General features: G+C 41.1%; 2 protein-coding genes across 4 annotated transcripts; both read right to left on the bottom strand.

Moving 5' to 3' along the window:
* Nucleotides 1–508: 508 nt before the first annotated feature.
* Nucleotides 509–13879, bottom strand: LOC120796472 (p53 apoptosis effector related to pmp22). Its single transcript, XM_040139361.1, has 3 exons — nucleotides 13317–13879; nucleotides 5836–5976; nucleotides 509–2386 (listed from the first exon to the last, which is right to left on the bottom strand). Exons 1-3 carry the CDS (start codon nucleotides 13519–13521, stop codon nucleotides 2175–2177), a joined length of 558 nt encoding a protein of 185 aa, XP_039995295.1. The 5' UTR covers nucleotides 13522–13879; the 3' UTR covers nucleotides 509–2174.
* A 1750-nt stretch (nucleotides 13880–15629) lies between these two features.
* Nucleotides 15630–22598, bottom strand: LOC120796112 (transmembrane protein 26-like). 3 transcript variants are annotated; one of them, XM_040138502.1, is made up of 6 exons: nucleotides 22328–22598; nucleotides 21232–21328; nucleotides 20853–20942; nucleotides 19339–19547; nucleotides 18961–19040; nucleotides 15630–17362 (listed from the first exon to the last, which is right to left on the bottom strand). In XM_040138502.1, exons 1-6 carry the CDS (start codon nucleotides 22513–22515, stop codon nucleotides 17067–17069), a joined length of 960 nt encoding a protein of 319 aa, XP_039994436.1. In that variant the 5' UTR covers nucleotides 22516–22598; the 3' UTR covers nucleotides 15630–17066. The 3 variants fall into 3 exon arrangements, with proteins under 3 accessions (XP_039994436.1, XP_039994437.1, XP_039994438.1); XM_040138503.1 differs by having other exon boundaries at nucleotides 19339–19487; XM_040138504.1 differs by lacking the exon at nucleotides 20853–20942.
* Between the last annotated feature and the right edge of the window lie 2187 nt (nucleotides 22599–24785).

Raw genomic sequence — 24785 nt, 5'->3', positions numbered from 1 at the left:
TTCTCTCTGAATGCACCTACTTTGAGGCAACAAGACATGAAAAACTCAAGAGTGAGCTTCTGAGTTTATACTGCTCCCTTCAAATCGAAATTTTGACATGTGACATCATCATTAAACAAGGCAGCTTGCTCAAGTTTGAACCGCAGGTTTCTTGATATTTTTGCTATTTCAGCCACAAATTCTAAAATAACTGATCTCTGGAAGGAAATATTATTTTTTTTAAAAAGGGCTGGAACAAAACGGGAAGGAAGTGCTCAAGAAAGTTTCGGAGTAAGACTGCGTTTTCTAAATTTAGAGACAGAATAATTATCGAGCTCATTGGATATTCATCTAAGTTTGCTTCCTGCTTAGATTGACAGAGAAGCAACAGCTGCAGCTAAGGCAGAAAATTAAAACACCACTTTTTCCTCGGTATCATATCAGCCATCACACTGCTGTGCCTACTCATGACGTATATTTTTAGTTGTGTTCAAAACAAATAAAAGACAAAGACAGCAGAGCAAACTCCCACAGTTATACCTCTTTACTAATAAGTCAATAAGAATACAAAAGCCTGGAGACAGCAGATGAGAATTATCAGAAAATGCATAAAAAAGGTGCAAAAAAGTTAAACTACATATACATATCCATAGGTTTAGATTACATTCAGATTCCGAGCCCAAGCCTTTGCTTCCTTCTTACGTTATGCAAAGCAAAATACAGAATAAAAGACACACACTAAAGAGTTAAGAAAATTCATTTGAACACACAGGACAAAACCAGATGATGAATAATGATTCCTTTTGCATCCTGTGCAAAACTTTTAGTCTGAACTGTTCTTTTACCAAGGTTTTATAACATCTAAGATAAATGAAGCTAAGGCTGTGCTTTGCACTTGATGACATCCCTTAGGTTAATTGCACTTGGGTGATCTTGCATTAAGAATTTCAGGTTAAAACTACAGATGAGGAATATGCTTTCCTCAAATGCTGAATGTGAAAAAAATACCATGGTTAAAACCATTTATGATGCCGACTTAAGGTAGAGTAAGCGATTCTGATCCAATACACTTTTTGTCAAATTCAGTGAATATCTCTACGCAGTCTGCTAGCTGTCCGTTGTGTGTGTGCTGAGATCAAATCTGGCTCAGTACACAGCCCTGGCTCTGTAAATGGGAACCAAATAGAATTGGCTCCGCTATCCCAGCCAATCAGCAGCAGGGGGGGGGGTGGTTTTGCTCGTGCACAGGACAAAGCAAAAGAAGAAGAAAAGAGGGGAGCAGTGGGGGCACAAGAGGGTACATCTGGCACATGTTAACAGATATAGCCACGGATTACCAGGGGAAGAAGAAGGACCAGTCTACCGTTCTGTTGCCGCCAGACCGCCTGGAGTTTTGAATTGGATTGATTGGGACTGCAGAGGAGAGTCCGGCGGCGGCGTTAAGGCGAGTGCAGAGACGGAACTTCTACCGGGTCAGAATTGTTTTGACCTGTTAGCTGAACGTGCAAAGGGTTTTATAGCCACAAAAAGCTAGAAAACAGAACTTTGCTACCACAGTGGGATTATTTGGATTGATGCCAGGTAAAGTTACCTTCCTTGTCATCTTAGCTATAAATCTACGGTCCTCGATTCTGTCACTTTAGTTTTGTAAAAAAACAACCTAAACAACTAACTCCTACTAGTTTGTACTCGGTTGTGTTGTTCGCATGTTCTTTGTTTGATGATATTTCATATTATAAGGTTTGTTTTGCTTCAGCTATGAGAAAGGGCATCCAGTTCCAGGCCGTATAAGATGCTCTGGATTCCACCATTGTGTCGCGTCCATGAATTTCGGGGGTTGCGCTTCTGAAAGAGCACTGAAGGGAGGGGTGCATTTGTTTTGCGTTGAGTTCATATCAACTGTTTTTTTTTCCCAGAATCGCTTACTCCACCTTTAATCTAAAATAGAGGTCTGTACACTAAAGCAGATGTAACATCCAATCACAGTCCACTTCCTGTAAGAATCACCCTTCGCTTGTAACTTCACTCTCGAATGATAAGAGGAGGGGTTTTCCACTGCTGAACCAAATTTAACTTAGCTCAGCCATCTTTGGTGAAATGGTTCGATGTAAAAATGTTTAATGGCCACCCCAGATCCAGGTCAGAGTGAAAATTGGAAATGGCTGCAATTGGGTGGGTGTGGGTGGGTTTTGTCTTTAAGCCGAGGAATAGATGTATTTGGTCTTAGCCAGGCCGGTGAGCTCATCCTCATAGCGGGGCAGGCAGCAGAAGAGAATAGCACAGCCGATGCAGAGGATGGTGGCACCCCAACCGAAGCCGTAGGCCCAGGTGTAGTAATAGTGACCTTCGAAGATCAGCTCGTTGAACTTGACGGGGTAGATGATCAGAGCAATGACCTGGAAAACCACTGCAGGGAGAGACAGATGAAAAAAAGGTTAGGAGCACGCTTCTTTGTACAGCTCAGTGAGCCGGGAAAATGGGGGTTCTAAGTACAAAATACCTCTTATCTTATTTTTTTTCCTCTTATCCTTCAGTAAGTTGCAGCACTCGTCCATATGCAAAAAGTGTATAGGCCCTAAAAACTTGGTTTCCAAATTTATATTTCTCCATAGATGTTAATATAAACGACTGACTGAATACTCAAAAGTTAAACCTTAGGAAGAAATGCATTCTTAGTTACTATTTATTAAGAGTTTAACACTCAAAAATTCAGTATGTAACTGAGTCTGTGACATCACCTGTTTCCATTGGTGCTACTTGAGACCAGAGAGAAAAGAAACCTTTCATGTAAAATCACCAAAACTGTTCTGCTCACTTTGACAGAAAATGTGATCATATAGAAACCTGAAAATTTGACATCTGGGATTACTTCTTAATGGAAAATATGGAAACAACTCCTATAGAGTTTTTAATTCAAGCTTTATGTATATGATGCTATGTGAATTAGCAAAGAATTTTGTTACTCAAAGTCAACTTGAAAGATGATTAATGGATAATATTGAATTACTTAATTCTCACATTAATACCAACCACAGCAAAGTCTGGCATCTCTTCCGATGAGTTAGTTTTCACCATGGGAGGTAAAACCCACTCATAAAAATGTCATTACATTATACGAATACCAAATGGAGGCAGGAGACAATGAGATGAGAATCAGAAAAAACTTTGTAGTAAGTCATGTAGCTACTTGGACAAACAGACTACAAAGAAGCAAGTGGAAATACTTTCACACGAGTGTGTAAGACTTACATCAACATATCAACATCTGTGAGACTGGGGTGAGTCGCTGTCAGATGTGTCACTGAAACACAGCGTTGGCACTGACGGTTGTCTGTCAGACCTTCCACACAGTTATTCTCGAGAAAGGTGTGACACTTTGTCCTATGATGCAGGTTTCCTTGAAAAATTACTTTGCTCAGCCCTTTATGCCCTTAAACAAAAGCAGGGCAGGCAGTGAATAAGGTGATGCTTCATCCCAATGCGAACTTTTCTGTTAATTACAGGGGGCTGGTTTGATTCCATCAGGACTACCCTGATAACTTCTGGATTTTTCATAGAAAAACTTTATTGGCTTTTTTTTTTTTTTTTTAACTAACGTGACAAAGAAAAGCATCAAATCCTCAAGTTAGGAACAGCAAATATGACGTTCTTGCTTGAAAAACAAAAAAAACCCAAAACGATTATTCGATCAAGAGAGTTGCTGTTTTGTGTTGATCAACTAATTGACTAATCCTTGCAGTCCTAAGCTCTGAAAAGCAACTAGTGGAGACTTAAAAAGGTACCCAAAAGAGGTATCCACAAATATCCTGTAGCCTTCACGGACAGTTTTGACGCCAAAGTATGAGGGATTGGTGCCAAACAGTAATGATGTACTGAATTAAAATTTTTATTCTACCATCCAAAAATCACACTTTTACACAGTGTCCACATAACAATGCAACTGACCAGCTGAATAGTTGAATATACATTTCTTTAACCACCACTTATCTTTTTAACAGTCATCACATGTCTTTAAATAACTTAGAATACCAGAATACTTTACGTAGTTGTCAAACTTTTTAACTCCACTCAAGTGCCGGTTGGTCAGCCCTTACAGATTTTTGCTACGCAGCAAAAGTTTGTCCAAACCCGCAAGACCCCAAGCTTTTCAGAGATACCTTTTATATCTGGGTAAAAAGATGTGCAAGATATCTAGAATATTTCAATTCGGTGGAATGGTGCAGCCATTCAAAAAAAAAAAAAAAAAAAAAAGTGTGAGGCAAGTGCCGATTAAACAAAACTCCCTCCGGCACATTTAAAACAGACATCACAGTAGCTGTGAATTATGACTGTCTGTTTGGGAGTGAAAGGCTGCTTGACAGCGTGGATTTGTGACTGATCGGCTCTGTCCCATGTTCCCAGACTCTGTGTGTGGGGTGAGTCAGTCACATAAACAGACTAAGCCGGCTGTTCCCATGGTAACGTCACAACAAAACCCCCCTCTTCCCCTCCTCCCATTGAAAATGTCCGAATCACTTTTTTCTCCTTTCTCCACTTCCTTTCTCTCTCACGCCTTCTTATTTTTACGTCATACCTGCACACATCATCGTGTTCACCCCTACTCCCACCTAAGATCCATCTCTGAATTTTACTTTTTCTAGCCTCTACTTCCACTCCTCTCCTCTTACACACACTGAACTCTTAATCTTTGTCTCTCTGTCTGACCTTGATGACTCTCACATTCTGTTGAAACACCCACGCACATTCCCAAAACACACACAGTAAAAACCTGATGTACCTGATGTAAGTCTTCAGTCTTCAAACTTAATGAAAACCATTATCTTTTCCATCTTAGACCAACACAAAACTACGGTACCTTCCACATGGTTTTGAGAAGTAAAGAAATATAAAGGTTTGGTTCACCAAATCATAAATTAATCTATCAATACCTTCTTGGTGCCAACTGAAATATGTCTGTATTAACTTTTTACAACCTTTAAATATTTAAAGTTGGCACTTAATGCATATATTCATAGTCGTTTACTTTTTCTTTCATCACATATTTACTGATTTAAGCCATAATTTTGCCAGTTTTACATTTTATTTTATTTAGGCAAACCTTTTCTTGGCAATATTTTGCTTCTTTTATCAAATGAAAAAGGTTGAAGTAATGTATTGAAGAAATGTATGTATCGTCCCAGCACTTGTACCAAAAGTTTTCAAACAATTTGCAGCCCTGCTTACAACTAGTGGTATCATGCAGATAGTTTCAGTTTTACGTTCCAGGGTTGTGAGATACCTGCCTCTAAGAATTCTGCCACCGCCACCAACACAACCACCACCACCTCAACTGAGATGAGACTAATTCAGTGTGTGGCTCAACGCATCTAAATATCATATTTTGAATAATTCAGCCACAATATGTCTGTCTAGAAGCAATGTCCTAACCCTCAGTCTAATCCAAAGCCTTCAAAGGACTATTTCTTCAGTGAAAACTTACCACGGCGAGCGCTGACGTCTAAAGACTCAAAGGCGGTCATATTAACACCAGAGTTAAGTTAAAAACTATGTTGTTTTTTTTTCAGCGATTTAGGTAAATTGACCCCTTAAAAACAACCAGGCATCGCTGTGAGGCTGTCCTCTGAAAGTGCAGTTAAAATGCTAAATATTTTAAAGCTAACGCAGGCAAGCGCAAACATGTCCTCTGAGTATAGAATATCATACACTGTACTGGTAAAACCTGAGGCGTGTTTGTTATCGGTTACAGTTAATCTTACTTATGGTGCCAAATCCACCGGACTCTGCTTCCAACACATGCAGAAATTGGGGTGTGTGTGTGTGTGTGTGTGTGTGTGCGTGCGTGTGTGCGTGCCTTACCAACAACAATCAACAGTATTCCTATGACTGGCAGAAGACTGATGTTGAGCGAGCAGCACAGAGCCACACAGGAGATGATGAAGGCGATGATGAGGATGAGGAGGCCGATGATCATCAGAGCAGCCACTGCCTGGGCCCAAGCTGGAGGCCAACGCAAAGAAACAAACAAATTAGTTACATGCTATCAAACGTAAATAATAAAAAATTAAGTCATTACTGGCGGTGTGTTTTAGTTCACTTTAAGGAATTGCATGGTTCTCACGATGACCTTTGGGCCTCCACCCAGTGGATTAAACACTCGTATAGTTTCAGGTTGATTTGCTCATTAAAGCCTCTCCGAACATTGTTCTGTGAGTGACCTGACACCACAGTCCAGATGAGAGACGACGAGTTGATGAAAATGTCGATAGTTTAATTTGGGTTGCGTTCTGTGAGCTTTACAGCAGCAGCAAGGGGTGCAGTGAGTGCTTTGCAGACTTTTTTTTTTATTTTTTTGGCCTTTAAAGTTTTGCTTCTCAGGCTACATAGGGCAAGGTTCCTGGGACTGTATGCAGTCTATAAGACAGATTCTACTTAGGGCAGAAAAGCTACCGTAACTTGATATTTTTATGTACAGTTAATATTCTCTCAAAAAGATGCTAGAAATGAACAGAACTGAAGTATCAGGTATCTATAAAGGAAACGTAACTTTAGGTTTTAGTGCATTACCAATACAGATATTTACATGGCTTTGTTTCTGGGCGTAAATTAGACATCTATTGTGCAACATGTCTACAGGGTCTTTAGTCATTGTTGTAGCCCTAATGAGCGCTCTCTCACCACTTACAGCATGGTCACATGCAGGCACATTGCACAAGTGTAGCGAGGTTCAAGCTGATAGAGAGCGAGGGAGAAGAGCTCTCTACTTGCAACACACACACACACACACACACACACACGCGCGCCACACCCTGAACAACACATTCACTCTCTTTGTCACTCTTTTGACGTTCTGCGGACACGGCACCTATAATTATAAAAAGGACCTTGGAGCACAGATACGGTCTAAAGCAAACAACCTCCTACCAAGAGTGGTTGTAGATCTTTGGGACAGAAACCATATGAAATGCTTGACAGATTTTAAGTGTACTTGCATTCTTTGTGCAAACATTCGTATGAAGTCACTGCTGTATGAGGAGAAGCTTTTACCATGTACAATCATCTTTGCTAGGAAACATCTCGTGCCTCAAACAACTAATTTTTAAAAAGCGTTGATTGTGTTCTGAACAACTTTAACAAGCCCTCTGGGATTAAAATAAAAACCTTCCTATGCTTCACCTAAAAATGCCGGTCGAATTTCAATATACAAAATAAATAGTAATCCAACATGCACTTATGCATATATTCCTAACATTTTTTTCTACGTGTGATTACTGCAGCCAAGCCCACTGTGCGGATTTTCAACACGCTGTTCCACCCAATTCACTGTCCCTGGCTCGCCCAACACCCTGAATTATTCACGCCTGTGTGTGTGTTCAGCTAATGCCCTACCTACCTCAGCCCTTCAGCATTTCTCTCATCATGCGCACACGGACACATATCAGACTAGTTCGACTGGTTCAGTCTTCTCCCCTACTCCTAAATATGTTAAGCGGCATTCAGGCTCACTAACAACACACTGTCCCGCCTCGCTCCACCGTGGACTCTTCAACACTGTCAGGCCAGGATCGGTTTAACGAATTCAGACTTGTCCTGAGCTTCAACACGATAAAATATACTATTACAGTTCTTAAAATGCACAGGTACAAATGTGATTTGTAAACATGCAGAAATAATGATACACTGCTGTTTTAAAAGTTTTTATATGCATACTGGTGAAGATGTGGGAAATAAAACCAACTGAACGTGTTCATGATTTCGCATTGTTACTCTATGATTCTTTGAATAAGGAATTACAGAATCACAAACACCAATGATTGTAATATCATCCTTCTAGTGTAGTTTAAACTCTCTTAGCCATAGACCCACACACAAAAGCCTTATTTTCAGTTGACAAACTGCAGCCACCATCACAGTTTGTTTGAATGATCTGACTTCCAGATTAGACCGGCCAGAACCATGCAGGAGCTTGAGAATGGCATCAGCCATCCTGATAAGACTTTCCCACAAAGCTTGATTGCCACATAACAGTTATGGCTAAAAACAATCATATAATGGCAGAAATCAGCTTGCTACACTGTAAGTATTATGCAAAACCTTACCGAAGATTCAGTCAGATTATTTCTGTTTTCAAGCATAAAGCGGTTGTTCTCCCAAAAGGGAACATAAAAAATAAAAACGGAATGCTGAATGTAATTAGCTTAGCATTCCAGCTGTGGTCCTGGGATACAGTTCTAATTCACCATCTGCACTGTGGTGAATTTAATTGAGTGAAAGATGCGTCTTCACTACAATGTTTGAGGTCATAACCTGGAGATAGTGTTTTGAATTCCCTTAAAGGAACATGGAGGTGGACGAGTCTGAATTTCAAACTAAAATGTGCATATTCATGGGCAAAACACAGGAAAGAAATGGCTCCACTTGCTGCATTTAATATTACATTTCTTGAAGTTCTTGTATATTTTCTTCTAATGTTTTTCTTTTTATTAAACCATTAGCAGGACTCCACTCACACATACAGATGTTTCGGGCTTCATCAGTGTGCGCGTGTGTGCTCTTTTGAGTCATTACGTGTTTACAAGAGCTCAGCATTGTTGTATTGTGTCCTCATGCCTGTGTGTGTGTTTCCATGTGAAGCCTGGAAATGTTCTTTACTTAATACATACTGTGAATATGTCTGTGTGTGCGCTTGTGTTTCACGGGTGAACATTAGAGTTGCCTGTTTTGATCAGTCCTACTTCATATCATCCAGCTGTTCGACAACTGTTTTCCTCTTTTGATCAAACTCAAGTGGATAGGCTGCAGTCCTACACTTTTACACAGTCAGTACATACGAAGGAACATGTTCTTAACCGTGGCTTTACTACGAGGCTTCTACGGACTCTACAAATGCAAACACGCACTGACTCTCCCACATATATTGCATAAAGCCACGGCCCTGAAAAATGTGTTTGTTCCACAACTGGGGAGGTTTTTTTGAAACCTTCAGCCCTGTTCTTACAGTCAAGGTTCATCATTCATCAAAGACTTTAGAAAAAGGCTTTCATACAGGCAGCAGGGATCATCTCGACACCCTGCGCTTTCCTTGAAAAGATTTTAAATGGAACACCTGCCCAGCCAGCAGCTCTTGGAGCTGGTTATACAATGCTAGTGTTTTAATTCATACTCTAGAAAGTGGTCTTTTTTTCGGGTATCTACTGGCTTGGTTGTCGCTACAGACCCCCGTTAGCGACTTTTCTTCACAACAGCACCTCGCAAAAAATCCAGCAACTTTTTGGACAAACCTCGGCAACTTTTATGTAGAAGTCAGTCCAATGTTGCCCCGCGAGCCCGAGGTCGGGCTTTCCCTCCGCAGGCACACCTCTCTGTCAGCAGCTGACACAGACGCAAAGGAGCTTCTAACTTTCCCTCTGAGTGATCATTTTAAATGTAAATATAGTAAATCATTTCAGCTGCATTTAAATTACAGTATGTGTGAGCACAGAGAGCAGAAGAGAAGCGAACAGATGAAGGGCGGTCCAGCCACATACTAGGCTTTGACCTAGTCCTGTTGGATTTGGGGACTGATTGTCCGATAAAATAAAGGAATTTGAAGACGCAACTTTGAGCTCTGGGAAATTATTCTGGGTATTTTTCATTACTCTGACACTCTCTGGACAAAACGTTAAAGATTAACCAATAATGAAAATAATGGTTTGTGGCAGTCTGGGTAATTGGATATTGCAATATTGATACGGGAAATAGTACATTTTCAGGAAACTCAACTGAAAAATGGTTTATGGATAAAATACAGGGACTGGAATGCCTGTTTTTGCTAATCGAGCAAATTAAATTGAGGTATTTATTTCATCACGTTGATGACAAAATCATATAGAAGCCAAATGTTGCCATAAAGCTGACAAACTGACCTAACGCACAGAAATATTACAGGAATAGCTTCCTTGCTATAACTAATACGGCAAAATTTCTCGCTGTCTCATGGTAAAGGTTATATCGCCCTACCCTTGTGCAATGATTCATATTTCCCCAGTAATGATCTATTTGCCACATGTTTCCCAGTGACGTACCCATACCAAAACAGGAAAACTTGTTTATTCCTGTTGTTCGCAGAAAAGTAGCACTTCCTTGGATTACAGCCTAACTGCACAGGGAGCAGCCATGACAGGGAGTCCTTTTGGTCCTATGCCAATATTCAAAACATCCTACATCTGCACACATCAGCTGTGCTGGTCCTGTTTGTTCCCTCAGTTTTCAGTTCACCAACATAGCCCCACAAATATTTAGGCTGGAGCCATGATGCAAGAATGCTCAGAGGAACTTCAGGGCAAACATGTATAAAACATCCCGTCAGTAGTCTTCTGGCAGCTGTGGCCGTCTTTTGTTTTCAACTGCTTTCAGTCCTGCTGATCTTAAAGGAGACGTGGTTGACACAGCAGCAGTGCACAGCTCAGACAAAGAACAAAACTTCTTCATCTTATACTTCAAATGAGACAAGAAAATGCCTGAAAAAAAAAACAAAAAAAAACAAAAAAACTTGTAAACGCAACCTTTGCTTTCAGTCCTCACAGACTGGAGTGCACTACCCTCAAGACAGTTTACATTATGCGATCTAACAAAAACATCTGTGTTCAATCAAATTTGAGCTGACACTGATAATTGTCTCTGCTGTGACTCTCTACTGCTGCCCCACAGAGTAAAGCAGCAGAACCTTTATCTAAACTATGGCTGCAGCTAATGATTTTTTTCATTATTATTTCATCTGCCAATTATTTTCTAAATTAATTGATTAACAGTACGGCCTATATAATGTCAAAAAATGTTAAAAGTTCCTCGGAGCCCAAGCCGATGTATTCACGTGTCCGACCAACAATCCAAGACCCAAAGACTTTACAATGATATGAAACAGAGAAGAGAGAAGCAGAAAGTCCTCGCACTGGAGAAGCTGGAACCAAAGAAAGTTTAAAAGTAAAAATAGCCTCCGCCAATTTTCTGTTCAGCTCTAATTTCAGCTCTAATCTAAAGTGTAACGAACGCACAGGAGCACACGCATACGATGAAACACGAAAAACAGGAAAATGTACACATTTACAAGACAGGTCACGTCACATCAAAGAGGATTTTATGTTACCAACAACAGTTACTGCTGGAATCTTATGTTACAGACACATAGTGAACATTGCACTATGGCTGCAACTAGGGATTCATTTCATTATCGAATGAAGTGAGAATTATTTTCTCAATTAATCCTTTCGACTATAAAATGTGAGGAATGCCCATCACCATGTCTTATGGCACAAGGTGACGTCACGAAATGTCTTGTTTCGTCTGACCAACGTTCCAAAATCCCCAAAATCTTAAATTTACCACAATGTAAGACTGAGAAAAGCAGCAAATTCTACCACCCGAGAACCCAGAACCAGCAAATATTTGCCATTTTCGCCTTAAAAAACCAACTCGAACAGTTGATCAATTATCCAAAATATTTGCAGATTGATTTTTATTTTGATCAATTAATTGACTGACCATTGCAGCCCCACACACTGCACCGTATCAGATAATTGTGATACGTGTACCAGAGCTTGTCAGGGGTTAACAAAGGGTCACTTCAAACAGCCTTGAGGTCGGGATTCAAGGTCAGCACTCGGGTTATGTAGAAATTATTTAAACCAGTGCAGAGTTTCTAAAAGCCGTAAACAGTAACCCTAAAATCTATACTACTTTTGGGAATATTGGGTCATTAGAGCTCTGATCAAGACCTCCAGAAGCAGTTATACCATTAACCTGTAACACGACCTCCTCCGATACAAGCCTAAGTTTTTATGCAGAGAAAGACAACATGCTGTCAACAAGAGGCGTGTGTAAACTGGTCAAAATCCCTGAAAAAAAAAAAAAAAGTTTGTAACGCTGCCCATGTCTCAGGGAACATTTACATGTTCCGCAGACCCCAATATGCAGCTACATGCCGTTCGCTCCCATTGTGTCCGCTGAGGGCAACAGTACTGTCTTTGTTGGCGAGTTTGGGTGTGGAATAACACAAACACAACCCGAGAAGGAGCGAGAGTGAGAACAGAAGCCCTGTTCTGTCCGCAGTTGTTGCTGAACATGTCTCAGTTTGTCGATGGTTGGACCTCCACACTGGAGGAATAACTCATTAACAGTTTGTCTATAAATAGCCTTATCTGTGTTACCATGTCCGACCGCCATCTTAAAAATCAGCCTCTCATCCTCATTCTGCGGCGTCTAGGTCACAAACTATTTAAAATAATCAAAAATCTGTCTGAGATGTTTTGGGAACTTTGCAGTTTTAAAACTTGCTGAACGTTTGCCCCCAGCAAACGGATACAGATTACACTCTGTGAGCAGGTTTACAAGTATCAAGTTGTTTTAAAGCTTAACGCCACTTTTTTTTTTGCTTTTTTTTTTTTAACTCTGTCCCTCTAATGACTCCTCTACAAGTATCCGTAGATCTCAGGTGTGCTTTAATGGCTGGGAATGGGCTGCCACTGTCCGTTTCATAAGATTTTATCCAGCCTGTTACTGAATCAGTGGGATACGACACTGGCCTGCAGCTCATATTAAATCAAAATGTGTACTGAAAGCAGATAAAGGAGAAAACTGTGGCTCATTTCCTGGCAGCAGTGGTTTTAAAAGAACGACTTCTAGACTTTTTTTTTTAACTTGATCGGTTTCTTTTTTGATCATATAATTCTTTTTAGACACAACCAGGTGTCACATTAGAAGGAAAAAGATTAAACGTGTTCTGCTTTGTTACTTATGTGACAAGGTTCTGTTCATTTTCTTTGGCTGTCATTTGCCACTTGGGGCTCTTACTGCACAGCAGCTCAGACGAGGAGGGTGTACCTCCGTTTGAACTGCTTTTTTGATAGGTTTCTCCCTTCCGAACCATTGATGTTGTGGGCCCGTAAAGGCCGCTGAAACCCTGTGTGTGAGATACCGAGCTATACAAAATAAACTGGACTTAAAATTTTGATATGAAAATGCATGCGTGACACCCCCCCCCCCCTCCCTCCCCCTCTCTCTCTCTATATTTATTTGACCAAAGTTCAGTCTGCCCTGCCTGAGAGCTCTGTGGGCCTTCCTCCACCCTTCAGCCTGGAGGTTTCTGCTCGTTGTCAAGAGGTGGAGTTCTTCGAGGTACAACGCGTGAACGTTGAATTTTACATCCCTGCGAGAGACACACACACACACACACACACACACACACACACACACACACACACACACACACACACACACACACACACACACACACACACACACACACACACTCTGGCCGTTTCTTTTGCTCCTGCCCCCGCGTGTGGTGTGAAACGGACACTTACAGAACTCCGTCAGCGACCTGCATTCCCACTTGTCATTCCTGCCTCGGCACTGGTCCCACATGCTGGCGTAGTGAGACTTGGCGTCCTTGTCCTCGACCCACCCCGAGGTGGCGGCGATGGCGATTATGTCGAAAATAATGGCGAAGAGCAGCAGCAGGGGCACGATCCACCTGCACCGAGGGTAGGCGATCCCGCAGCGAAACATGACCGACGATCGGAGTGCGTGGAGCGGGGAGGAGAGGAGTGTCGAGCAGCTGGCGACCGCGGCGTACTCCGTCCGGTTGTTCGGTGTCTTTGGCGCCTGTCCGCGGGTGTAGAGTGGGTACCAGGCAAAAGCCCCACCCAAATGCGTAACGCAACCTGTTTAGTGACCTGAAGGGCCTGGGTGTAGAAGCTGAGTCAGGTCAGGTCCGGCCCCTCCCACTGTGTCGTGTTACACCCCGAAAGAAAACGCGCCTGTTCAACCCGAGTCCCGACTCCCAGAAAAAAAAAACACCAAAAAAAACAACGATTTTTACCGGTAAACTCGGTCCCTCTCGGGGTAAGTGAAGTTAAGTTGAGCGTTCAGCGCCGGACGGGTCCGCGAGCGGGGCTGGGCTGCGAGCGGGGAAGGTGGAGGAAGAGCGAAAACATGGGAGTGTGGGACGGAGAGATGAGGCAGTACGTGAAGCGGCCACTGGGCGGCAGCTGCCTCGCTCCAACAGCCAGAGGGAGCCTATGGTTACCGAGGAAAGAAAAAAAAAAAAAAAATTCAAATTCACTTAGTATTTCTCCAGTATCGTTCGTTTATCCCTCTCCTTAGAGAAAAACCCATTTTTGACCATGCAAGGCTGAGAAGCCGAAGGCTCAGTACATTCGTTCCTTTAGATTATGTGGCGCAAGAAAATGGAATAAGTTAACATTGCGTATAAAAAAACAAAAAAAAAACGAACAGAAACAAAACACCACAGTTTTAGAAAGAAAGTTAAATCGTGCCTCATGGGAAACTTGAGAATGTAATTCTTAAATATATTTGGTTTAACGTTTTGATGGTGGTTTAGATTTTGAGTGATTTCACTCCTGGTTTTATTGTTGATGATACATTAACGTCTTTGTGGTATGGATCTGATGGTAGTAGGATGCCGCATACGCATCAGTCGTCTTCTTTTTTTATAGAGGACCACAATGGAAATAAGTCTTGGACTTTATTGATTATCCATGACATTCTGCTTCACAGTTTCATTCCCTTAAGTGCAACTTTTGTGTTGATTTTCCTTTTTTTTGAGACTATTTTTGTCTTTATTGCGTGTTGCTGTATAATAGTAGTCTGTTCCTTTTATTTTAAATATAAATAGATGTTCAGAATGTGCATAGCACTCTATTTTTTTTTTTAAAGTAACTTGCGTCAGTGCATTTACTTGTGTTCAACTGCTGCTGTGACACTTGAATATTCACATGCTCAATTAGAGAGTTTGCCTTGCGGTATAGGTGAGGATCTGGCACTCTCTTACACACGTGTTAATAAATCTTAACATGTCAACAGATCTTCTGCAGAATCAGGAAACAAGAATAACTTGGAATTAAATGTTGTCTAGAATTCGTGCTTGTGCCAACAGGCCTGTCAGTCAGCGTGGTGGTGATGCGGGTGCAAATTCTCTATTTTCAATTTTGGTGTTTGAAAACCCCCTTTTTTTTTTTTTTGCAGTTGGGTCACAGACAGTGCCTTTAAGCCTGAATGGCAGAGAGACAAGGCGATACGGACAATGACATCTAGCTACGATCTGAGGCTGCTATATCTCATCTACCGTCAAATAAAACTGTTTCTGTTGCTATATCTAAAAAAAAAAAAACAACAACTGTATGAGCCAACAGAGTCCGTCACTGGTTCACTGTCAAAAGCTGTCACCAGATGACATTAATAATTCACCTGCTAATACTGTGATGTCCACGTTGGGGAGAGAGTGGCACGTGATATCACATTTGCTGTACAGTAGGAATTCACTCTTAAGATGGATTTGATCTTAAACATTGAGAGTAGCTAGAACTGTAAGGTGAGCCCTTGTTTAAGGTGTCAGGTGAGCAGCTTAGCCTCCTCACATCATTTATTCTTTCAATCAGAAATCCAGGAGTAAAATACAGATTAAGACAAATACGTTCAGTGTACTTTTGTGTTTTGTCCGTGTACATTTGCAACAGTAAAGGTTGAATAAATAAATGCTAATGTAAAATATTACCCAACCTACTGTCCATCTTGATATCACTGTTTGTGGAGATAATAAGGACATATTTTAAAATGATGGGAAACAAATTAAAAAAACACTTATAATGGTATGGATAGTTTTATTTGGGCTGTGTCAAACCAATTCACATTAACATATGACAATGATTATTTTATATGGTAGAGATAAGACGGTTTTTGGGATATTCCAGATAAAAAATTAAAAAGATCACATGGCAAAAACAATAAACAAGTTAAAATTTACACTGTGTCTTGAGGATGTCTTCTAAACATCTTCACATAAACCAGGGAGTCATAATACTGATTTTTTTGGCACTATAGAGCCTACAATAATTCACGGTTTCAAAGGGTGTGCCACGCACACAACTCAAACTGAGCTGTTTGCCTAAGTGCATTTTTATGTCTTCAGTATCTTTATTTTCAAAGATATTGCACAAATTACTTTCTAGCATGTCATAAAGTTAGACAGTGTTTTCCAAGAGTAACAGTAGGGATAGAATGGCTTTCAGATAACAAATACAATGTTTTTTTGACCTGTGGATAACCTGTTTCTTATTTATTTTTAAAGGGCAATTATCCAAGAGGAACAAAATAACATCAGTCAAACTGGAAAAATAGTGTTTTCCCTCTTGTCTTCCTGATTTCTTGCCCATTTAAATGGTAAAAAGATCATAATTCATGGTCTCCTTCACTGAAACAAAATCCTTATCAGCTTTTGATAGAGTGGTTTTTATTGAAAAGCTTACTACCACAGGATAGGAAGTTTTAACTTCCTACCTTGGTTAAGACCAGGAACAGTTTCCTCCAATCTCAGCTTCTGTCAACACTCAAGAGCCTTTATTTCACCTAGTATATCTCTCTGTCTTCCTCTCTTCTCGTTCTCCCTACCTCATACTGTTAGAAATTCTTATCCAAGCGGTAGCCTGGCTTCGGTTACTATAGCAGCTGCATTGATAAGCAGATTGTCGTGCTTGGGGTCTACCTTCGTACATTGTATAATGCTGGCATGCTTAGTAATGTGCGTTATCTGTTTATATTTGATGGTAGCAGGATATTTTTCACCAGGATCTTTTTCCTGTTCTGCTCTGCTTCCTTCTTCTCCTCTGTGCCCCCTTGCCAGTCGTTTCTTTTATTTTGATGTCACATCAGTTATTCTGTCAAACCAGATACATTCAGCAAGGACTCTTTGTATGTGACTAAAACCAGATTTTAGCCTGTTCATGAACACATAGTCACATTTAAGGTTCAGAGGGACTGAAATGTCAATGAGGTGAAGTATGAGTTTTGGAATGAGCTTTCAAAATGCTGGGCAGTGCAGTTGGGAATGTGAACTCGACAACTTTGTCCTTGCTAGAATACGAGAATAGTTACTCACAGTTATCTGCTCACCACAGCATTATTTATCTATAACTAATTGATTTCTCAGAGTCAACACTGTGAGAAGAAAACAGTAGCAAGCGTTTCCTTCTTTTCTTGCTCCAGCTGCAGTTTTTGTCGGCCTGCTATAACTGTTAAACGCTGACAAATCCAACTCATTGGACAGCGACGTCACGGCCGGTGCTACTGGTGGAAGGTCTGAAGTCCTGCCATATAACAGCCATCCTGTACAAGTTCAGTATGACCACCAGAAAGTTCTTGATGGCGAAGAAAACCAGCATCTGGTGGAAGACGTCAAAGTAGGTCATGACAGTGAGCCTGACCACCAGAAAAGGCCCATCCTGGATGAACAGTGTCTCCATGATGCTCCAAATGTCCTTGCTGTGTTTAGTAAAGAGAGAAGCCTCTCGGACGCCCTGCTCACCCTCACTGCTTGGCCCAGAGGTGACCACTTTTGAAAAAAATAAAGAGACAAAAGAAATAAGATATTGATGGTAGAAGATAAAAGGGGAAATGTTGGGGAACCTGACAAGATGTCCACTGAGAGTCCCTGAGTCAATGAGAATCATCATGATTTCCCTTAATATGCAGCTAGTTCTCAGCTCATTGAACAGTTTCTGGTAAATGTTCAAGCAATTTAGATGTAATATCCCTGTTATCGTTAAAGTTTGCAGAGATTACTCTAACCTGGTGATGCTGACTGTTCAAGCTTCACTTCTTGTTATTTCCAAGATCAAGAAAGAACTGTAAACCTCTAATTTTAAGCTAACAATTGGCGAGAGGCGCCTTGAAGTGCTGAAGAAAAAAATGGAAATTTGAACATCTGCAGTTCCGTGACAACTTTGCAAACTACATCAACTAATGAAGACCATGTGATAAGATTGAAAGCTCCAGAGCAGCTACTAAATGGACCTAACTTTTCTCAGCTGTTGTTTCCAAAGTCAGGAATGAACTTTGTAACTCAGATGTATGAACATGTTGCACCTGTATGTCAACACTTTCCTTGTTTACTCAGCATCCAAATATACTGGATGTGACCACACGCTCACACTAACGGACACACCCACACGAGCAGACACAAAAAAAAACACGCACTGTACACACTGACGGAAAAGCAACTCCATTTATAAACACAAGTGAGCACTGTGCATGCAGGCACAAAGTGCTCTAAAATGCATTATGCCTGTAAAGATGGGCAAAGCAGAATCATTACTAAGAATCTTAACATCCATTTGTAAATTATTAAAGGTCGGGTTATGAATAATTGAGATAATTAGCAGGGGTTTTCTTTTCTGAGAACAGAGTTGTGCTGTCTTTAATCAGATTATAATGTTGTTTCTTTCATGAATCCCTATCCTTTGTTCCCTCAGAATTGAGTGGAACGGTTTACCATCTTCTCTGTGCAAAGTTTAGTGCCTGATAACGGTTTCCCCTTGTCAGCCGAGATGGGAAGTGCAGTGTTTGTCTGTCCAAATGTTTATGTAATGAACATATGAGACTGGATTTCCTTCTAAAGACTCTCAGCATTGAGTATACCTTTCCTGTTAGTGATTTCTTTTCTTGGACTACTGGTCCGGGCAACACAATAGCCGAGTGCTTAGGGCGTACACCATGTAGGAGTAAAAGCCCCCGAGCAGCGAGTCCCTGGTTTGAACCCCGGCCGGACCGCTCGCTGTATGTAACTCCCCTACTCACTCTCCCAGCATTTCCTGTCCGTCTTGGCTAATGTCTTTAAAGAGAACTATAGGTTTGAAAGTAGGGACCTTCCCATGTCTCGGATAAAGCTCTTGCTGTTAATTCAAGGTTATTTGGGTAAATACATTTAGCATAGCTGCAAATAGAAGAGCGAGTGATTTCAGCTCAACTAACAAACTTACACCGTTCAATTGCAGCACTGGTGTGGGTGCTGTTCACTTTAGTGATGTTCTGCCAATTTCTGAACACGTTGTTAAGATCCCACACTGGGAAGATGTTAGGTACAACAAAACACGGCTGTAATTGTTTAATAAGCACCAAAGTTACTGGTTTAACTCAGAAACACACACTTACCAGCCAGATGTAGTGGGAACTGCAACATGCTCCAAGTCCATACAGCTAAGATGATGTAGACCAGCTGGGAACTGTTCTCTCTGCAGAAGGCACATGGAAGATATAGTAAAAGTCAGTCCAATGAGATTCAATAAATGTCAATGGGATACTGCTTTTTTCAGTTAATGCACTGATATAACATCAACAACTTCAGGGACAGGATATGGGGAAGAAAATTGGGTAACTTCACCTTAAAAGTGCTTGAGTTCTCCATCTTTGCGTCTATTGTTTATATGTAAGTGTGAACACACTCGTATGCATGCACGGGGTCAGTGTAGAGACGCACATAAAACTGTAAAGCATATTCATGAAAAACAAGCAACTTGATTAGCCACCCACTTGACATCTGACAGCGTCTCACTAGTAAATTCGAGGATGTCTGCCGCCGTGCCAACAAAAATTAGGAGAAGCTGCGAGAGCTCGTCACGGGTGACTCCGCCTCCCAGGGGGAGCAGCCACTTCCCCACGATGAGGAGGATGAGCGCGATCTGATGGAGAGCCAGGATCCAATTATTGGAACAGACTGTCGATAACACCTGCTTAAAATTCTGGAGAGGGAAGAGAGATTCAGAGTTATTTCTTTTTTGACAATTGGAGAAGTTTTCTGGGACAGCTGCATCTCGTCAGTCAGGAACCTCTCGAGTCTCGATACTATACACAACTGTCTCGCTGAATTTCGCTGCCTGGATGACTCATAGCTTTCTTAGATTCAATTACAACAAAACTGAAATCCTTGTTTTTGCCCCTGATCAGATCTCTGAAGACGTTGCAATATGTTTTGGAGTTACACCCCGTCATATCAATTCAAAATTCAAAGCAATGCCACAGGAGCATTTAAGCATGCAAATAACCCAACTAATGGCACAAGTAATGCATCCTAAAGGTCTGCTCCGAATGAGGCGGCTTGAATTCCTTTGTACAGAAAACACTTTTGTAATAGGCAAATAAATAACAAGGAGGACTGCACTGACTGTGGAGAAACTGATGAAACTAAAATGTCTTTTACGTCTTTACATATTTTATATGCAAAAGAGGAAATCGACCATTACTTTTTATTTGGTTTTCTTGCTGGCTGCATTAAAGATTCTTCAGACCCCTCATTAATCTTGTTAATAGCACAGTTAACTCACTCTTTAAGTCTCCATCAGAGATGAGGAAGAGTGGAGGCCGTTCCCAGAATCTAAGCCTGTATTCGAGGGAATATCTCTTGTCTCTCCCACCGATGGGTTCTTTCTGAAATCCTTAGGCCCGGAAGCTGCATCCAGGTTTTGTATCCCCTGATGTTCATGTTATTTCCTTCTCCGTTTATTCCAAACATGCATCTGTCTGAAAATCTGCTCCTTAGTTAGCAAGTAAGTCTCCTTAGGGATCCCATATTACCCTGATGTTGACTCCAGATCAGATTTAAGATTTAGACAACAGTCACCACGGAGAGCTAGACAGTAACGGTTAAGCTCTCAGTTTAATCTGACTGAATGGCAGCCTTGTGGTGATGACAAGACAGAGCTATGATTACAGTGTGAATCGTTGTTAAAGAGGGCAACACTGAATGGATAAAGGAAATGACAATACGCATGAAAAGAAGTGATTGAGCAACTTCGTCAGAAATCTGTGATACTTTAGCATTTTCTATTTTTGGTTAGTTCCGCTACCCCACAATATTGCGTATAACCCAAACCGCAGTGTATTTGGTTTCCAAGAAATACATCATGTGGAAAAAAAACAAAAATAAAACTGACTCATCTTCCTTGCTCCCGTTCATTTCTGTTCTTTGCAGGTAGATCATAAAAGAGAATATGTTCTATTATAGAGGCAAGTGAAGAGAAATTAATTTTTCAGTCTGTCACCCTTACCTTCACGTAGCTCTGGTATGTGAAGTTACCCAAGGTCTCGTTTAGAGTGATCACTTTACGCACATTCTCCCAAGAGTCGAGATTTTTGCACTGAGAAGAGATGAAGGAGGCTTTTTCCCAGACTGAATTTCACAAAATACTTGTACCTTTCACTGTAGTTCAAACTTAAAACCTTCAAGTTTAAAAGCAAATGCAGTATTCGACGGGATCAAGTAATGAATGCATTATGAACTTCGACGTTTATGTGCAACGAGCTAGAGTTTTGCAACTTTCCCACCCACCAGCAGCTGTCATTAGATTACATGTTTGGAAAACAAGAAAACTCTCGCTTTAGGCAGTTACACACTGACAAAGAATTTTTGTTTCGGGCGTGGAGTACCTGGGGGTCCCTGGCTTTGTTCTGCCGGTGGTGGAGCTCCAGGATCCAGATAGAGGGAATGATACTGATGAGAAACAGAAAGATAGGGGGAGAAAACCTGCAAGACAACCGACAGGGCTTTATCGACACAACTTCATGAAGACATCTGGAATTAATTCTCTATCTAATATCGGTTAATGTTTATTACCGTTGTGTAAAGCTGAATGACTTCTTGATTAGTCAAATAGTCAATCGACAGATAATAAATATGCAACAATCTTGATAAGTAGGTAACTGTCAACTGACAAAGTGAAGATGTTCTGCTTTACTTTGTCTTATATAACTGAATATCTTTGGGTTTTGAACTGTTGATATGACAAGACAACGCAAAACATCACCTTGGACTCTGAGAGTCGTGGTGGGCTTTTTTGGATTTATTTACAATTAATCAAGAAAATAATGGGCAGTTTAATCGATAATGAATATAATCATCACTTGCAGGCCTCATTGTCTCTGCTTTCAGTGGAACAGCTCAAGATACTCCCACACCAACATCTGTGTCTTGTAAGGCTTAGTAGTGAAACAGGATAACACTGTTTAATGATGTGTACGCTTCTCTTGTAACAAATGCACAGTCTAACATGCCGTATTGTGCTGGTTTTTATTATATGTAAAGTAAATATGTATACTGTTATTGAGGACTCAGCAAACACGTCAAGAAAAACGAAATACAGACTGTTGGTTAAAGATTAAGTTCAGCCATGGAGGGGAGACTTTTGGGGGAAATTGAGTTCCTGGACTGAGAGTGAAGGGGTACCACCCCATCCTCACTGTCCCAGGAACAGTTTAACAATAGCAGCAGAGGGACAAGCAGGATGCCTGGCGGGGGGGAGGGACGAGGGCAGGGGAGAGGTAAATAAAGCTTTATGCATTTTACCGTAACTCTATGCGGCACAAAGAAAAATACTTACAAACCCAACAGCTGGGATTATTTTTACGCAAAAATACCTATCTTACCTTCAAGGTCTGTAAGTGCCCAAATGCATCCTCAAGTACCCCATTAAGTACAATATTACAACACATTTACAAACACTTATCTGCATGCATCCCGCCTTACCATTTGTAATCTTCTCCCTTTCGCCTCTTCAGAGTTATTATCAGTTCAAAGACAAGCGGCAGAAAGAGGATAGTCAGGAACCAGTAGTGGTCGTTCTTCACCCATGTCACCCTCCCGACCCCGGCCAGGGAGACGAGGATAAATAACGCTCTGGTAATGATCGCACATGTGAACTTAAAGAGGCCCATAACGGCGGCTGGTTGCCGGAGAGTATCGTGCACCGCAGCTTCGCCGTGATTCCGGAGAGGTCAGGTCCCGGACAAGAGGCGAATGCTGCTCCCACAGTGTGGAGGAAAAAAAAAAAAAAAAAAATACCGTTGGATGTAGTGCTACGAGCGAAGTCCCCAAAGTTTAAGCCCCGCCTAAAGATAGAAAGTCACAGCCAGTCGGTCCTGACAGAGGATCAGATAGTGCTGGACAGATCAGGACTTGGTGGGCTGCCGTTAAAGATACGACAAAGCAAGCTGTCTCAGAGAGCTCGCTCAAGTTTATTTAGGGATTTATGGATGACTTCATGTGTCCATCACAAACCACCGTCGTGTGTTGTCAGTGTACAGGAGAGGGCAGCATCACGTCATCTGTTCATTCACCAGGAATAACAGCATGAAAAGCACTTCCTCTGCAGCCGTAATTCCAGGGAGCTATGGTTAGGAGCCTCGAACCGAAGTGGAACGACCGGTAGCCTCCACATGTGCGTGTCTGATACACGATGTATTCCTGTATGATCCACATACAGGTAGGATTCTAGACAAATAAAGGCAGTGTATTTCACTCTGAAATGTGGTAGGGGTAGAAGTGCAAAGTGTAGCAAAAATCTAAATACAAGTACCTCAAACTTGTGTTTTAGTACAGTGCTTGAATAAATGTACTTAGTTACATTCCACCACCGCAAGGAGCAAAGGGCTGTAATGTGGGAAGTACACATGAGAATGTTTGTAATAAAATTTCATTAAAAAATGATTTTCATACGTATATGTATATAATCACAACACATAGAACACATACACGTACATGCATACAAAAAAAAAAGACAAAAACAATAGAAGCAGTATGAAAAACAAAAACAACACTACAACAGACAAAAACAGTTTTGTAAAACACATGAGATTTCATTTTAATCAACATATTAATCGATTCGTGCATTTCTCATCAGTCATTAGGATTTGTCCACCGTAAAACCATGATCATGTAGTCTCATCACATATCTTATTATCTCTCCATGCAGGAAATAACACATCAACCCAAGTCCACCTTGGTTTTTTAAGTCTAAAACACACAGACACACACACACACACACACACACACATTCACAAGTCATTTGTGCTCTTCTTGGCTGCATGCTGACTCGATTTCTATTCAGATTAGTTTGGCCAGCCAGTGCAGGAGCGGGGAAACAGTAGAAAGGCCTATGACCTTGGAAAGGAGACAAACTTTTCCCGTCTTTGTTCCAAATCGTCAATCATCATCCCTCAGTTTGCATCACGTGAAATCACAATGAGAATTTCAGACAGTGAATAAAAGCCGAGTAGAGTATCCAGCTGCATGCAGGAAATGAGTCCTTTTACATTCTATTTCAAAAAACGTTGTGTGTTGAGTTTTTTAAGAAACCACTGCTGTGTTTTTGTGAAACATGTCCCTGGTGTATATCCAGTTTCCTGGTTTCCAGGCTATTGAACTCTAGAATAAACAAAAACAAAAGTAACTCTGAAACAAAATTCAAACCAATTTTAGTAGACTGTTCCCTCTTGACTAAACCAACTTAAGCTGTCAGAGAGTGAGAGACGGTCGGTCAGTCAGTCATAAAGAGAAACAAACACTGCTCAGTTGACTGAGACAGAAAGGCCATCCAACATATTACCCCAGGCCCCGGTTTTAGCCAGTGATTCTGTGTGAGGACGCCATTCAAGACCCAGCTCTTGGCTGTGTGGAGATGATAATGACAGAGATGGCCGAGGGGCTCTAGTCACTGATCACAGACCAGCGATTCCCTCTATGCTCCCACTTCAGTCAGCCCTGCTACAAAGCCCATGTGGAGCGACAGTGTTTGCTGTGTCGGCACAAAAAAATTCTCTTTGCCATGTCGAATAGAATAAAATGGACCACTTGGAGCAATTGTCCGTATCAACTGTGCGATCAGTGTTTGAAATATTGCTGGTTAAAATCACTTACAGACTGTAAAGGATGATGGTAATTAGATTTAAAATGGAACTGAAAACAAAAATCAGATGAAGATACTCATGGGGGCAGAGATACAATCAAAACTGGTTTAGTGAAAAAAGATCATGTTTCCCTATGTTAGGGATGCGTGATTCCACTTCTGTTTTTTTTTTTTTTTTACCAGAACAACACCTATAATTGGTTGTGTTTGCTTTCATACTGCACACCACAGTTTCTCATTTTGAGACACAGGGTGGTGTCTGAGGTTGTTGCGGTTGACATCCCAGGAAAACAACCTCAG

This window comes from Xiphias gladius, chromosome 11 (genome assembly GCF_016859285.1).
Source record: "Xiphias gladius isolate SHS-SW01 ecotype Sanya breed wild chromosome 11, ASM1685928v1, whole genome shotgun sequence".
NCBI classification, from domain to species: domain Eukaryota; kingdom Metazoa; phylum Chordata; class Actinopteri; order Istiophoriformes; family Xiphiidae; genus Xiphias; species Xiphias gladius.
The sequence above is the reverse complement of the archived record's forward strand: the minus strand, read 5'-3'. Positions and strand labels throughout refer to the sequence as shown.

Coding starts and splice junctions, on each gene's coding strand:
- LOC120796472 (XM_040139361.1), bottom strand. CDS start 13,521: ATGTTTCGCTGCGGGATCGCCTACCCTCGGTGCAGGTGGATCGTGCCC. Junction 5,977..13,316: donor CAGGTCGCTGACGGAGTTCT/GTAAGTGTCCGT, acceptor GTTGGCCTCCAG/CTTGGGCCCAGGCAGTGGCT. Junction 2,387..5,835: donor AATACTGTTGATTGTTGTTG/GTAAGGCACGCA, acceptor CTCTCCCTGCAG/TGGTTTTCCAGGTCATTGCT.
- LOC120796112 (XM_040138502.1), bottom strand. CDS start 22,515: ATGGGCCTCTTTAAGTTCACATGTGCGATCATTACCAGAGCGTTATTT. Junction 20,943..21,231: donor ACAAAGCCAGGGACCCCCAG/GTACTCCACGCC, acceptor ATCTCTTCTCAG/TGCAAAAATCTCGACTCTTG. Junction 17,363..18,960: donor GTTCCCACTACATCTGGCTG/GTAAGTGTGTGT, acceptor TTTTTTCAAAAG/TGGTCACCTCTGGGCCAAGC.